Here is an 18,012-nt window from a genome sequence, read left to right as displayed (position 1 = left end):
ATAAATATATGAGCCTGACGCTCAATAGTTCTCATCAGAACTTACATTTCTTATTAAAATAATAAGGTAATCTTAGATAATATTAACCCGAAAATACAAATTAAAGAATAAATAAAAATCTATTTAATACTATATTACACGAGAAATACAAATGAAACATTAAGAATTCAAGTTTTTTACTTCTCAAGTTTAAGCCTTGTTAAATGTTATTTTTATCAAAATTAATTCTTACATTTTAATCATTTACTGTTTATTAAAATACCATATTATTCAACTTACTGTAATTTCTTATTTAATTATATTGACTTTCAGAAGAAACAAGAAATAGTAAACCAAATATAATACAACCGTTTTCCCACTTCATTTTTTTTTTGCATTTTCGTAGTCCCTTGCCACATCTACCCCTGCATTTTCTTCTTCTCTTGCAGACAACTTGAAAACGACAATCTGATGAATTAATTTCATATCAGGCCAAACTGATAATAATAAGTTATGTACATTCTTTTCAAAATCAACTTATTTGGGAATTAAGTCGACCTTTTAAATTATCGACCTTCATTAATAGTTGAGATACATCTTCATAAGTTTTTGCAAAATTTATTTGGCAAGAAAAAAAAGCTAATATTTCACGGCCACTTTTTCACAAAAGAAGCTTGTTAGTCGTTTTTAATCTTCATTCCTTTAATAATATATGTAGTGCCCTCCTCGTGATTAATGAATCAACAGTCCAGATATTTTCCTTTAAATTAAGTAGATAGTATTTTAATTGTTTTTCCATTAAATCTTCAGTCGCTTTTCTCTTCTTAGTATAGCTTAACTGAAGAAAGAAACTTATGTAAATGTTGATACCAAACTTCATGCCATTTATTATAAAAAATATTGTACTATACATAAACAAAAAAGTTTCTTTATGGTATCGGTTCAGTGAAACTATTAAAAGAAACTAACGAAAGATGTCACTGAAATAATAAATACTGACGGACAAGAAAAGGATGTGATTTCCATACTACAAAAACAACATTTTTCAACTAATAACCTATGGCAGGGATCTTTTCTACCGGTACATGCAGCAGGAGGTAAAAAGAGATTAAACGATTGGAGCCCATCCGACCATGATTAAAGGACTTGGGAGGTATTAAATCGGTTATGTTAAATTTACGACATAACTTAGTTTATAATTCAACCAGTAAATTCTAATAGATTTTAACATAAATGGATATAATTGTGTAATTAATTTGTCATAGAGAACTGACGTAACATGCTCTAGTTAATAAAATAGATTTTTTAACCTTACGAGGTAAGTTCGTGAAGGTTTTAGGTTGAGGGTTTTAAAAGGTTTTGAACTAACTTTCCAACGAACATCTCATCGATAAAATTTTCATTACTTTCATTACTTAATATTTAAAAGCGTTTTCATCACTTGAAGTCCTTCTAACGAATAAATTGAAATGATTTTCCTATAATAAAACTCATTAACCAATGAACAAATGTGGTCTTTTGATTTCGGTATTTTCATACGTCTTCAGCTGTAATATTTATGAATTTGATCCGTTTCATAAGTACAATTAATGAATAATCCATTTATTCTAAGTTGTGTGTTACTAAAACGGGAACGTTAGGAAATTAGTGGCAGGTGCATTAAAACAGAAGAGATGTATTTTAATCGTTTGTACTCATAGATGGTGATGTATGAACTGAAATATCTTAAATGGTGTTTATTATGGAAATACATACCACATTATACATTACACTTCAAGTAAATGTTTTTTTTTTTTAAAAACCATAATATTTTGAAAAAAGAATTGAAATCTTCTCTCAACGTTTTTGTTTATAAACATTTTTTATATTATTCTTATTTCTCTGACTCCTCTATCATGAAAAAAACAAGTTATTGGAGACCTTCAATCGACCAGTTGTCTGCTAAAACAAACTAGGTTAACAGAGAGAAAATTTAATTAGTCTTTAACTTAGATTAGACGCTTTGCATATTGTATAAAATTATTTATTAAAAATATTTTAAATACGATATAAAGCGTTTTTCGTCATTATTAAATGGCCCAAAAGACCGTTATAAAACGGATAAAAATACAGCTCAAACAGTCTTACATTTAAACAATCCTAACATTTTTAATTTAACAATAATGAATTAAAATAGATTTTTCTAAAGCCCTTGTAGTACAGATAAAATAATTTTTCTTTATTTCTTTTCGTTAGGTTTTTATTTTCATTCCGATTTCATTTTTAGGTTGTTTTATTGGTTTTATTGGTTGTTACGACAAGTGAAGAGGTGTTGCAGCAAATTGATAAACAAAGAAGCATTTGGAAAAATATGGTTAAAAGAAGAGAAAGACTTATAGGCTACATATTAAGGCATCCTGGAATAGTCGTTTTAATATTGGAGGGAGAGATAAAAGGAAAGAATTGCGCAGGCAGGCAACGTTTGGAATATGTAAAACAAATTGTTAGGCATGTAGGATGTAGGGGTATACCGAAATGAAACGACTAGCACTAGACAGGGAATCTTGAAGAGCTGCATCAAACCAGTCAAATGACTGAAGACAAAAAAAGGGGTTTTTATAATAATTACGAATGTCCTAACTTACTGTAGAAATACGTTTTAAATGGGGAATTATTTCGTTTTAAATGTAGAATAGTAAGTCATTGAGTTAGTTCACGTAGCTTACTTCGGCATGAAATATTCTGTGAAATCGTTAAATATGTGAAGTTATACTTATAAGTGCATAAAATATGCCGTATGTAAAAAATGATAAATACACATTATCTTATCTATAAATTAAACCGGTTACTTGATTTCAACATTTATTTAGGCTTAGCCTAAATTACTAGATATTTCAGGATTTTTATAATTATGAATTCAAATGTCATTATTATCTGCATTATTTTTTTTGAAAGGAATTTATTTTATTTAATATTTAATAAATTTTTTAAAAAATTAACAGACTTCATATTTTTAGTAATAAGATCTTTGAAATTGCTATTTCTTGACATATTTTCTTTTTTTAATTTAACTTTAAGATTTGTTCTAAGTGATTCTCTTAATAAATTGAAGAGACATTAATGGGAACAGTAGACTCATTAAATTATATTGTGAGATCGAAAAACAAAATGAACTAGATATAGATAAATTATATTTTCAACGTCCTGTAATTATCTTTCGAACGATCGGCTTATACTTCACAACAATTTAATTTCTTTGAAGTAGTTGAAATACTAATGAGCATTTATTTCAAATCTTGAAACACAGAAGCAGTGTTTTTATTCATGTTTTTTTTTCTAAACGTAACTCGGTAAAGAGACGTTTAATATAATAACATTGTAATGATTTTGACTTCCTAACATATTTCAGATATTCTATAAAAAATACCTCGGTGTGAAACATTTATTTAATGACACTTATGCGTTAATTATGACTTATAATGATGTTCTATAATTTTTTATTTTTTTATAACACTTATGGTAAATTTCATATCGTTTTCAGTTTACTGCGGTTGAATGGCTGTTAGAAAATCAACAATATAATCATTGAAACCTGCTAGTGACCGGCTGATTATATTGCATAACGTTTCTCTGCGAAAAAATTTTTCTTTTTTTTTATATCTTAATGATTCAGCATCACTAAAGGGTTCTGGCACTAACTCCAAACTGCTACCGCTGTTAAAAATTGTCTTAGCATTCTACTGATAACACAAAATTCCTAATGACTCACCATAACTGGGCATAGATTCAATGTAAAAAAAAAAAACAACAAATTATCTAGAGATGCGAAATAATAACGCTGCATCTTCTGATTTAATTTACACACTGTCTACCCCTGAAAAATAAATAAATAAAATCCATCCAAAACGAGTTTAAGAAGAATTCATAACTCGTATTCCCATAATAATTTTTTACAAAAATTAAAAGCAAAGAGATGGCAAAGGAAGTGTATTGAATTGCTCCCTTAATTAACATAATTTATCAGCGGAATATTATAATAAAATTATGTTAAATTTTTTTATTGCAAATTTAAGTTCTTTTATTCGTTTTTCTGCTTCATATACTTTCATGATAGAGTGATCGTAATTAATAAAGGTAATAACCAATCCGACTTAAATAGAATATTAATGAACAATTAAATTGAAATATTTGTTCATTAAATCTCAATAAATATAGTTTAGGTTTAATATAACAATTTAAAGGTGAACCGCATAGAAGGAAAAAAATATTCCTTTCCGATCATTTACTGGATATATTATTTGTTGACTGAAAAGCATTGCCGACCAATTACAGAGACAAACTGGTAAAGAAATATTACGAAGGTTAGCGGAAGTATAAGATTTTTTTTTATATGTTAGCATTTACAATCGGAACCCCATAGGGAAACATAAGTAAATCTGATTCATGATAATCATGTAAAGAGAGTTCCCCGACGAAATTCCTCCTTAAAGCATGCACAGCTTCAACATCTCATATATAGGTAAAGCAGTCGTATAAGTGGTCCACTTAAACCGCAAGAAAAAATAAATAAAAACAATGACATCAATACCAATATATTAAAACAACACTATAGATGAACAAATATTCGTTGGGGAATAGAAACAGCTGTAATTCGAAGACTTGTAAAGTCAAAGTGATGTTCACCACACATTGACAGTCATCCTGTTTTCTCACTCCTAGGTTACTTCTCCAGGTTACTCCTCTGGTTACATCTCCCAGGTCCAGAAAATGGAAACGTTTTAGTCACCTGATATCATCGCTGTTGTCCAATAGATTCACTGCCAGATAATTTACATGTTTGTCTAACCTTTGTTTGTACCGCGAGCTAAAGTTTTAGATTTCTTCGTAAACAGAAGGTAATCCTAGATAATCATCTCTACCCCTATGGCGCCCTACTTCTCTTTTCCTTATATCTGATTTCTCCTCTCCGACTTTGGATTCCATGAGGGGAGTAAGTCAAGGTACGCTGAAATACAGAAAACTGTAGAAACTGTGGTGGGTCCGTAGTGTAATCTATCCGGGGATATATTTTTTATTCGGTGATCATAAAATAAGCCTAGTGAATGATTCGGGTGCCTATCGAATAACGTCAGCCCTTCTAATCCCAACTAAAATACAAATATAAGTACCTCTATTAACCGACTTTCCAGCTATCCACTACTCCAGGTAGGGTAAAGGTTTTTTTAATTTTTTGAGATCGTTGTTTTAAAAAGTAAGTTACTTTTGCGAAGTGTTTTCTCGTTTATAGTTGATATTAAGAAATTTTAAAGAAGAAAAATAATAAAGGTGTTAAAACTGCTGTAGCTATTAATAGAATATATATTTTTATCAAAAGCTTGTCTAGGCGAGAAGTGGTTAACATTTTTCTATAACTAATATTTAATATGCAGAGGAAAAACTTACAAAATTAAGCTGAGATTGTTTTAGGAACCAGTATTTTTCTTTGGAGCGATATTTCAAAGCGCGTGTTATGTAAAGATTGTGCAATGGGCTGCATGGTACGGACGGATAAATAGATTTTCCGTACGTGATAGAAAGAACCATCAAGCTAATTAATTAATTTTATTAATTATAAGAAAATGATGGGGCATTTTAATTACATTTTACCATTTACCGTTGAAATTCATATAAACTAAGATATTACATTAATTTCGAGATTGTTTCTATAAACGACAGCGGCCGTAAAACTTAGAATATTAAAATACGGTGATTACCTAATGTTTTTAATTCGATTAATACGTAACTTTCAGTTTCCTTCCAGGATCAACATAAAGATTACAATTTTATTGTGGATTAATCCGAAGGTCTATATTTATAGAATTCTACCATGCTCTCATCTCAAACAATAGTATTAGGTTATATACCGTTAGCTCTTACGGAGCTTCTTATACAACGAAAGCGGTTTAAGAGAAAGTTATTGTCTTATTCTCAAATCATTGTTTTATATTTTGCTCTATAATAATAATAATAATAGAAATTACAGTACTTATAACAATTTATGGGCATAAATTTCAATAATTTATAAAAATAAAATGTGTAAATAAATTAAAATTCTATTGAAATAGAAAATAAAACTATGTAGAAAAATTCATTACGTATGATTTCAAGATCTGTTTCCGTTCTCTAGTTGCTTTACCTACACTTATATAACTTTTGTTTACATTTATTGTAAATATACTAATTCCGATAGATTTTTTAAAATTTTATCCTAAACTTTAAAAAAAATAATTTTTAGGCGTAATGGTTTTTATTTATATGGAATCTTTTTTCAGGACGTCTCCTTTGAAGAGGTATCGCAATAAGCACGTTACAATAACTCTTCCAGAAGGAAAGAATTTACACAATATAAAATGGTTCTCCGTCTGGTGCGAAGAATTTGCGGTAATGTAAATTTGTATTTTTGTATTAATTAAATAGCCTATTTATTAAAGTTATAAGTTTTTTGTATATTTGTATTAATTTTTAAAAAACAATATTATTGTTTTTTAAGTAATATTTTATCTAAGTCTTATATGAAATTTTGTTATCTATAAAATTATTTCAACGTTTTTGCTGTCAAAATAAATTTCAACGTTCTCTTCAGGTAGAACAAGAAATTATAACATAGTAATTAGAAAATAAATACATTATGATAGAATAATCGAAAGTCGACCTGAAATTTCAGTTTTTAGTAAGTGATCAAAGTAAATTTTTATTAATGGGTTAAATATTTTTGATAAAAACTGTGTTTGTTTAACTGTACAATTTAATTGATTTTATACGATCATTATAAAATCTATTCTAAGCAGAAGTATCATCGCGTTATTGACTGAAAGTGACATTTCATAACATTAGCAAAGTTTCAATAGGTAATCGAAATTTCTGATCGCTCATAATTTCAATTCATGGAATAAACATTAACTTCAAATATAACTTTTTACTGGAAGTCGACCGTCATCAATCGAATTACCTGTACTGAATACGGGTTTCTATTTTTTTAATTTTCACTTTTATTCATAAAACTTCATCGTTCATAGATAATAATACACAATCCTACGAAGCATAGAATGACTTTTTCTAACATTTAGCGGTAAATAAATACCCGACCGAACCGTGAAATAAATCTTCCTAATAGGACTTTCCGTAACCTCGCCCGGTTTTGAGGCACGGCCCCAACAGTCATCGTAAATCCAATATACTGATCGACGGCTGGCCAATGAAATATAGTTCAAAAAAGAAATCAGAAAAAAATTTAATCGTTTCATTTACTAATTGTAAAGCATATTTTTCAACAACATGAAAAATTTATCGATAGATAGTTATTGTAAGTTTTCTGGTAATAGATTTCAGTCGTCGTACGTATTTCCTTCCCGTTATTTCCGGATCATATTAGCTACGATCGTGTATATTTATATACTTTATCCGTGCATTAAAAAATACGTATTTTTACTTAACTTAATGTTCAGATTACATTATACTTATTGGAGTTAAAATTTCTTTTATTAAAATAATAATAAGGTAAATTTTGAAAATACAGGTATAATTTAAAAATTCATAACGCTGGATAAAGTAAAATCGTAATTAGAATAATTAAAAGATAAACTGTAGAATATCTTTACTACATGCCAACTGATTTAATCACACAAAAAATGCAATTCATTAACAATAATTACAAGAAAAATTTGCCGTTTCAAACATAAAATCTAACTATGGGAATGATAAAACACAAGGAGCATGGAACATATCACTTAAACACACTTAAATTCAAGAAAAAAGGTTAATATATACTAAGTTAAAAATTTACTGATAACCACACACAGTATTTAATTTTACTCATTTCACTACTTACTGACTTTTAATAAAACTTACTCTTTCATACAAGCAGATAATTTTTTTTTTAAATAATAAATAACACTACTTCGTAATCAACGTCCTTACGAAAAATGTTAAAAGCATGAATAAGACTTAATCGAAACCGGGTTCGAATTTGAGACGCGATCCAGGTTTTAAACAAGACACCAGTAGTAAATCAGATTTATCAATCGATAACTTTAAGTGGTCTTTAAGTGGATGAGTCTAGAATAGATAGTTAAAATGACGGTGGAGGTATTATTTGCATTAAAAGACAAACAAAAAAAACACATATTTTTTTCAAGACCCACATATCTTTATCTTTTGTAATTCTACTATCTACTTTTTGACATTTTTCCCCCTTACACAGTACATGTAACGAGCTAATGACACCAGATCGACTTCTTAGTTAAATTTTGTTTCTAATCTTTATTTCAACGTAGATATCCAGCTAATTAAGTGATGAATTTCTCATATGCAAATTTTATTTAAAATTAACAATACTCGTATGTTTCAATAAAAATTGCTGTAATTAATAAATATCACAGCTATTTCTTATATTAACAATATTAAAATTTTTTAGTTATATAGTATGTTAATATAATTAACTATATATGTATATGATACTAACATATGTATGTGTGTATACACACACACACACATACATATGTTAGTACCATGTCGCTGAACATATATTTTCTGTACGTATTCGTTACATAGAATCAAAATACAAAAAAAAAAAACAAAAGAGAGAGAGACAGACCCATTTCTATTAAAATTTTATTTTCAATTTAGTTTTTTATTTTATTGTTTATTAATAACTTATAATAAAATTACTAGAATTGGCGATATATTCTAGATGATATAGCAGAATTCGGTCATGTCATTTAGATACTTTTCTTAGAAAAATCTTTAAATTTATTATTATTAACTTTTTATAGCATTATTTTCCTCACTTCGGATGGCAGTTCTTTACACTCTAACCTCGATTACTTTTGCGATATGAAATTTAAACCGGTTAAAATTTGAACAAACATCTTGATTTGTAGTACCCGTTTACAATTTAAAATATTTATTTTTGCCCATACTCACAGCTTTGACCACCAGCCAATTAAGACTCCAAGCGCTTTAATATGGTGGACAGGTACTTGCTGGCATTCAGCGACCTAGGGGTGACAGCGAATTGCTGCCTAGATGAAGTAAATTTCAATTTATGGATGTCAAATGTATTTTTAGTAGTTGACGGGGTGCGCCTACCCATTTTACTAAATATTTGTTAAGTGAGCGGTTGGGACACGTAAGCCGGTGGTATATGGCACCGCGCTTAGTCCGCTCATGCTGTTAGGTAAGCTCTAGGAGCTGTTTAGGATACTGATCGCTAAACGTTTTTGAGGTTCAGCAGCTGTTTGTGGCACAGACATTTGGTCTTATGCTTTAGGGCGACCGAATGGGGTAGTGGTGGGAGAAATGCCAAGCAAACCACACTCACAGCTTCTTATAAATCTCTTAAATAGGAGTTTTTCAAAATTAAAATTTAATTCTTTTAATTTATATCGCAATACAGGTTAAGAATGAATGAAACAAATTAATTTTACAGCATGAATTTTTTTTTTGAGTTCCGGGCGATAGTGAAATTTCTGATTGTTCGTCAATTAAAGTGATAAATATTATTTTTAGCATTAAAATTGCATGCGTTAAGGATCCTGTCCTTGTCAGCAATTTTTATTCTATCCATTTTCTCTAAATCACGTGCCACGAAGCGTGGAGTTAATCACAAGTAAGAAGTACGGACTTCACTACTTTCAAGCTAAGTAGCGTTATTATGTTAACGTCAGTCCGATTGATTCTCGGCAACACATATAAAAAAAAGGTGACCTCTACTTTGCGTTTTAATCTATTCATAAATTACAATGTTATTTATGATGCATTACCTTATTTATATTGGTTATTAAAACCGTAAGTGCTATTAAGGAGTTTAATGTGATGTATAGTATATTTACTGTTTATACTTCCCGTTGCTTATACATTATCATCTTGGAGAAAAGTGAAAGTACTTAATATTATATTAAACATTCCTTTTATCTGATTTTGCTAACAATATAAAAATATTTTCTCATTTTTCTCTCCGTTTGAATTCATTTGCAATTTAATACACGGTAATTAAAAACGATCAAACATGATTTATGCCCCATCTTGTCCGATTCTTCAATTATAATTTTTATAAATCTGGTATTTATCCGATACTTCCTTGTATATGTGTTCAATATTATTTACCTTTTAAATTTCTGAATTATACAGCTAATTAAAAACGTCAGTTTTTATTTTTTCACCTTTCTGGTTTTAATAGACGTAAAGAAGTAAAATATCTAAATAATATTTCTGCTTTAGCAGATTATTCTTCTTGTTATTCCTCGCTCGGCGATATCTCTACTTTTACTTTCTATTTTTTTTTCTTCTTTACTTACTTCTTCGTCGATCATGTCTCAATTTAAACAAGATTCTAAGATTATGATTTATTTCCACTCCTGTTTTTACTTCCTCTTCTTTTCTCTCTCATATTCTTTCCCTCTTTTCCTGTTTCTCTTCTCTCTTTATTTACTTATTATCATAGTTTTTTTAGGCTTTTGTGCTTTTCATTTTTTAATTTCATGAAGACAATACACAAAATCAAGTCTTTAATGAAACCCTTCTTGGAATGTGACCGAATTAATTCATTTCCTAACGAATAATGTGTTTATCATTTCAGGTGAATTTTGGTGATATTAAAATTCCTAAAAACTTAGATGTACCTAAACCGCAAAAGCTGGCTCCATTGGCTGGCGTTCACGGTGTATCTTCAGAGCCTGTAGTCGTTGTGGACGCTCAAACACTTTTGATTCCATCGTTTTCCTATGACGGAGAAGCCCCTGGTCAGTTATATATTAACTCTTAATTATACAGTACATATACATATATATTGTGTGTGTGTGTGTGTGTGTGTGTGTGTGTGTGTCTGTTGTGTTAATTTATTCTAAGGAAAACCTTTAGATATTTCTATACAATGAAACCTTATTATATTATTATCATTTTTACACTTTCAAACTGCTTAAGATCTGGAGATAAGAAGCAAAAAAAAGATTTTTTCGTACGATTGCAGAACTAATAAATTTGTCTTATATGTAAGTACAGAAAGGAATAAGAGAAAAGAAAATTATTATAAGTTTTCTGTAACCGATTATTGCTAGAATTACTCTTAATTACAGTAAGTAGCGTATGTCATACACATAGAACCTGGTAAAGGGAAAAATATTTATATGAACTTAGATTTATCTCTTAGTTTTAATATTTAGCTATACATAAGCCAATCTATATTTATAGTAGATATACATACATATAATAACACTTCTATTAATCGAAATTTCTCTTTTAATGAAGACATTAAACTTAATAAAAATTCAGTAACAATATGAAATTCAGGAATATAAGATATTAGAATTAAAAGCATTTTAAAAATTGATTTTCATTTTTCAAGTGAAAAAAATTGTTTAAATAATAACATAAAATCATACCTCATAGTTTCATCTCATAGTCTCTACACCTCTGAGTGCGAGGTCATTATTAGCAATATTAACGCTGTTTTAGCGAAGTAAAGTATAATTATTTTGATATACTTGAAAATAAATACAAAAAAATAACAATATTTTCTCAAGTTATTGGAAAGATGATAACATTACAGCTTTGATTGCAACCACTTTTTTTGTCAGAAAATTTGGATTTTGCTTCAACCGATTTTCTATTAAATTCTCTAGGGACGGCTAAATTTTTAGTTTAACTTGAGTTTTTTCATTAGAGCATAAAACTTACTGCTGTTATCTCCACTATTACCCTGATATTTGGTAAAAAAAAGGTTGTATTTCATTTCATTTATAAGTACTTAGAATTAAATTTATTTACGCATTGAAGTAAAATATCAGTTGGGTGAAAGTAAATAAAAATAATAACATTTTATGAATTCGTAAGCAAAAAAAAAAACCTAATATCTACTACTGCCATATGATTTCTCAAAAAAACTGAAAATACTTAATGAGGTGGCGTTTTACAATATTTACAGTTAGTTACATCACTTAAGAAATATGTAAAATTCTAAACATGTTTAATTATAAACATTATTACATGTGTATAAAGTGAAAATACATTGAAATTTCAACTACTTAGCCAAATAAATTTTATGACAATCCAAGGGATTGTCATAAAATTTTAACAAGTTAAAAAGGAAATACAGATCGTTCAAAACTATCTAAAAATATTAATTTTTTTTGAAAACAAAAACAAGAATTTCTGTCTGACATCATTTGACACGTCGTTTGCACTCAGTTTTTTCGTATAACAAAAATAAACGTATCAATTCAGAAGCGAACACCAAATCTTAACAAAATTTTATTTATCAAACATTGCTTTTTCCTAATCTAGAACATAAATTCTAGTGATCAGCAAGTTTCAAGAGATAGTAAAGTTTCAGTGAAAGAATCCATTACATTGCTTGAAATCGATTTAAAAAATTATGGTTTTACGAGCAGCTTTGGCAGTCACTCAGCCAACAAAGCAGTCATCATTTCCTCATAGCAAATTATTTACAAAAAATTTGCCGTACTAAATAGTGACTGAAATTAAATTAAATAATCTAAAACTGTTAAAAAACTAATATTTCGAATTACAAGGGAATTAATAAAAGTTAAAATAAAATAAAAGTATACCTTAAATAAATTAACGATAAAATAAAATAATAATACTCTATTAATAATTAATTTATGAATACTGCTTACTTTAGCATTCATAATCCTTTCAAAAAATTCCACGCCGAACACCCTCACGCAATAGAGCTTGTGTAGTAAATTAATTACTTTAAAAAAATACTAAAAAGAGTGTTTCTACAGCTGTTATAAAAAAAAATGGTAAAAACTTAATCCGTACTTAAAACTAGAAAACCGTACAGTTTTGCTGTGGGCTGGACAGTTCGAAGGAACAATTTAGGTTATTTTAGTCTGTATTTAAGATAACTTTTGACCTTCAGATTAAATATAGTAAAAAAACCTTTTAAATTAAAAAAAAAATTCGAAATAGTCTTTTGTGTGCATTCGAGTGTTTGTGTGTAAATGTAAATATATATATTAGAAAGTTTTTTTAGTGTTTCCTAAGAATTCTACTGATTTTTTTTTTGTTAATATTTGTTTTATATACATTTATTTCTTAAATTTTTTTTTTTTATTTACATTCAATTTTATTATTTTCCTCTGTTTCTATTGATGATGACTGTTTAAAAATCGAAATGAGCACTAGTTATAAATTTATTTTTTGTAGATAGTTTTTGGGCGTTTTCTCTATTAAATTTTTCGTAAAATAATGTTAACTTTTACGGAATTAATGTGCAGTTCATATGTAGTACCTTCGATCTGGATATGTACATCGTCAAATCAAATCTTTTCTAATGTTTAACAATCACGTTCACATCTCGAGATTAAATAAATTTCATTGTAAACATTTTTTTCATTAAATAACGAATACATGGTTTAACTTAAAAAAAAACGAGCAAAAAATGCATAAAAATTCAATACTATCTACATTTAATCTACTCTAATTACAACAGATTAAACGATTTCTAGGTGTATTTCATAATATTTAGTCTAAGCGCTAGCAAAATTGATGATATTTATTTTTACAGACGCTAAATTCTGGGTTGGTAGAGGCAGCAAACCCAGTCCTCAAGGTATAAGAGTCCCGGATGAAAACGGAAAAGAAAATCCATTGAGAAGATACGACCGTAAAACTATCGTTCTAACTCTGCCAGGAGATCTCACAGTTTTCGACATCGGTCACTTTGGAGTCTGGTGTGAAGCATTTACAGTCGACTTCGGTCATATCCAACTCGGCCGAAACTTAAATGTTCCTCCATCGCTTAAGATGCTCGGAGTATCTCCACAGGTAACCGAATACCAACACAAAATTATTTTATCAGGTATTAGTAAGGTAATTCTCAAGAAAACACGTAAAAAAACTTGAACAGAGAATGTCCATTTTATTTATTTATTCTAAACATATTTCAGTTTGTAAATATGTATATATGTTTTCATTTATAATTTATCTTTAGTTTTTTGTAAATATATTTTTATTTACACGTTATCGTATTCGATGCAATTAAAATTTATTTTACTCGGTTCTAGAAACATTTATAATTTTTCGTTACTGTTAACAAAAAATGGTAAATATGTGTCCAAGTGATTTTGTGACAAAATCAAGAGATATATTAACAATGTTTGAGATATTAAAATCATTTTAAAAGCTCCTTTAGCGAAGATTAAAGTAGTAAATGAATTTTTTATCTGAATTAATTCTATTAAGATATATTGATTAGTTTATTACTGTTCTTGTTATCAAGCAACCACACCTTAATCCAATAATCAAAAATTATAAAACTAACGGTCCAAAACGGTAGAAAGTTAATATGTTTAATCTTCTTTTTTTATTATATGTCCATTTTAAAATAATACTCTGAAAACTTTGACATTTACGTTTATATTTCTACATCTACCTCAATTGTTTCTAATTAAAAATAAATAAATAATTTGTCTTTCATGGGTGAAAAATATCCATTTAAATTAATCAATAAAATTCGTTTGAAGTCCTTATATAAAACAGCTAATACTGTCATGTAACAGTTATTTTTATCGTGTTATAAATTTGCGAAATCACTTACAGGTCCTTGTAATAACCATTAGTATTCGTTTTGTATGGATAATTTTCTCAACGATAGAAGTGGTGTCCCCCAGATTTGCAAAGAATCCGTAACTTTATTAAGATTTTTATACTCAAAGAAAAAAAGTTTGAACTATAACTAGAATTTGAAATTATAACAAACGGTAATTTATTACAATGCATCAATAGAATGATGAAGCAAATTAATTAAAATATGATTAATAGTTTGAGTTGAAATTTAGCTACATTATTTTGGTATTAAATTGATAGTACAACAGAAGAAAATTTGTAAGTAGAATAAATTGAAGTTTAATAATAATTTATTGTGCTAAAACTACTTTACCGTAATGAAAAGACATTTGATTGTTGAGATTTAACTTAAACTATGAAACAGAAAGTTTTTTAAGGACACTGTTTACGTCTGCAGAGCCAAAAATAAACAAACAGAAGGAGAAAAACTTGAGCTTAGACAATGTAATCCAGTTTAGTTAGAAAGCTAACGAAGATTTAAATTATTATTTAATTTTTACACGAAGAGTAAACAAATAATAAATTTAATTTATTTGAATTAAATAAATTTATACTGCTATTTTTTTTTCCAATTTCACAGTCTACATTTAAACAAGGAACTTTAATTCATATTAAGGAATTGTACAAAAATCGCGATCTCTCAGCCGAACACAAGGCTTTCGTACAAGGAACTTGGCCGTCAAGAATGTTAAACATCTAAAAGAAATTAACTACTGATACATATACATTCTTTTGAAACGGTGTAGAAAATATTCTTAACTAGTAGTACAATATTACATGATTCTTTCCAATCGGTAACAGATTGTTACAAAATCATATCGAATCAATCTGTAAAACGTTTTGACACCTACTTATATCCTTCTAAAAGTTAGTTTTCAAGAGGTATTGATGAATTGACTAGGAAGAGAGAATCGTGCGGTCAAATTTAGGGAACTGCAATCAAGATTTACATTTATTTCCTCTGAATGTTCCCAGTTTTCCTTCAAGGTACACCTTAGATAGTTTCAACGTTACACCTTACCTATTAGGAAATGGATGACTCTTAAGCCAAGATCTGGTGGATTTATGGCCTTAATGACAAACTTGGTCTTTCAAATATTCAAATTAGTTATGTTAATCCATTTTCAAAAATAATTCCACCACAAAATTTATTGATTTCTTCAAATTATCATCAAACGGAGGTCATTAGCATGATGTATGCTGTTGATAACCGTATAGTTCACTACTCCGTCTCTAAATAGCTATTCTCAGCGCAAATTAAAGAGGAGTTTATTAAGATAGATGGTTCCCTATTTTTTCCGTGAGATTATTATTCACTTTCACAGTTTCTGCATGACCCCGACATTGATTAATTGGAAATTATTCGATTACTGATTCCGTCAAATCCATCATTCCGAAGAATATTTAATTTTTTTTAATGTTTTAAACAATCGTTCTTGAAATGAAAAACTAAGCGTAAACAGTTTTGTTAATATTCCGACACCGTTGCACTGAAATTTTAGCTACAAACAAAGCTATCTTGTTTCTTAACCCTTGACTCGATCAAACTAGGGTTTTCCAATTTTATTTTCAAGTTTAAAAGCAATGAGGTGAAGATAAAAAATCTTCCAAACATGTCCGTACATATTTGAATAATAAATTAATCGTTATTTTTCCATGAAGCTACTTTCTTATATATTCATCTAATTTTTTCAATTTATAAAAATATTTTTTTCAAAATTTTTCTATTGCTATTAGGTTAGTTTGACGTTATTTACAGAACAGCCAATTGTTGTTTCTAATTGTCAAAGTTACTGGGACGTTATGATATCAGTCCAAAACTAGTACAGGCGTTTTGGGTTATTCTAATAATATCTCGTGTGAGTTAATCAGGCGCCCAACCTTATGCAGGCATTTTGGTATTACCCTAATAGAAAAAGATTATAAGACGCTTGTTTTAATAAACACGTAACTCAAAGCATCTTTTTCGTAGCAGATCTCTTGGTTATTATACCTACTTGATGGAGAAATAGTAAAATTGTTTGCGGAAAAAAACAGTAACAAGAAAATATAAAATGATTAATCTAATTAGCATTAAAAACTGATTTCAAGATTAGGATTTTTTTAAATTTCTTTAAGAAAAAAAGGAAAGACCGGTGAATGAAATAAAGAATTTCATTTTTTATTTTACACATTGCATACAAAGATTACACCGTATAACATTCGTAATAATCGTCAATGCGTGAGAGGAATAAATGTCTAATTTCAACTCCTAATACCGGTAATTCGAAATTAGAAGATGATGTTTGCTGTTTAGAGACGAAGTAGTTTCCTACTAGCGCGTGAAAGGTCATTCAGCCAGCCAGCTTGCCGCCTGCCGACCTAAAACTGTGCAAACCTTTCATTGTAATTACTTTACTCCCTATAATCTACCGTATTGCGCTGTTATACACTATTATACACATACTTGTACATGAATGCATCATTTTGTGAATGACCCGCCATTACAACGTTCAGAGCTGTGACCCCCAGCAGAACTGCATTATGCAACTACAAATCCTGTTTTAGTCTGCAAATTAGAATATTGTTACATAATACATATATGTTTATACCATCATTCATATAAAACTCACGGTAATAAATGATTACTGTTATTATTATATTACGGAAAATATTAAAATTTTATTACAATACTTTTATTAAATAAGTACTCGTACATACATGGATTGGGTAATCAGAAATTAAAAAAAAAGAAGTCGTCAGGAAATTATTATCTTCAACGGAGATCAAATCACCCACCCTGTGTTAAAAATAACCGTAACTACAGGTTAACTCTTAACTACAGGTTATTAACCCCGTATTCACATTAAATAATTCTGTTTACTCAGTTTTCAGTCTAATGTATGATAAAAATCGATTATCGTACGATCCAGTAAAATAGTACCGAATACAATTAAATAGTAGAAATACTTAAAGACTGAAATTAATAAATTTCCGATAATAGTTTAAATAATGATTAAAATTTGGAAATCTCATTTCTCTTTATTTAGACCTATTTGCATGTTCTTTAAAACCGTTCTTTGAAGTATGTTTTTACACTTTTTTTAGATTACTCATCATTTTCTATTAGCTGTATAACGATTTTTTTTTTTTTTTATTATTTATCTAACCTCAAAACAGCAACGAACTAGTTCATAAACTAAAAAATTCAAATCAATTTTAGGAATAGATAATGACTTCTTATGCTCCACTTAACATTGTTTTTTGTTACTAGGTGATACTTCTATTCTTTCTTTAATAAAATAGAAACTTTAGTCAATTTTAAGAAAATGTATAATTTAATATAATGCTAATTTTCTACTTTATTAGTTCACTATAACTTACATTGGAAATAAAAACTTATACGGTATATCGTATTTCTAACCACAAAAAATAAATAAAATAGTT

General features: G+C 28.4%; 1 protein-coding gene across 1 annotated transcript in view; it reads left to right on the top strand.

Annotated features, from left to right (window-relative positions):
• LOC142328577 (uncharacterized) overlaps positions 1-18,012 on the top strand; it is a 157,239-nt gene that overhangs the window by 51,033 nt on the left and 88,194 nt on the right. Inside the window, exons 4-6 of the mRNA XM_075372345.1 lie at positions 6,270-6,378; positions 10,574-10,736; positions 13,526-13,785. Coding sequence (XP_075228460.1) covers positions 6,270-6,378; positions 10,574-10,736; positions 13,526-13,785 — 532 coding nt within the window. The remainder of the gene's footprint in view (positions 1-6,269; positions 6,379-10,573; positions 10,737-13,525; positions 13,786-18,012) is intronic.

This window comes from Lycorma delicatula, chromosome 1 (genome assembly GCF_047948215.1).
Source record: "Lycorma delicatula isolate Av1 chromosome 1, ASM4794821v1, whole genome shotgun sequence".
NCBI lineage: Eukaryota > Metazoa > Arthropoda > Insecta > Hemiptera > Fulgoridae > Lycorma > Lycorma delicatula.
This window is presented reverse-complemented; position numbering and strand designations above follow the sequence as displayed.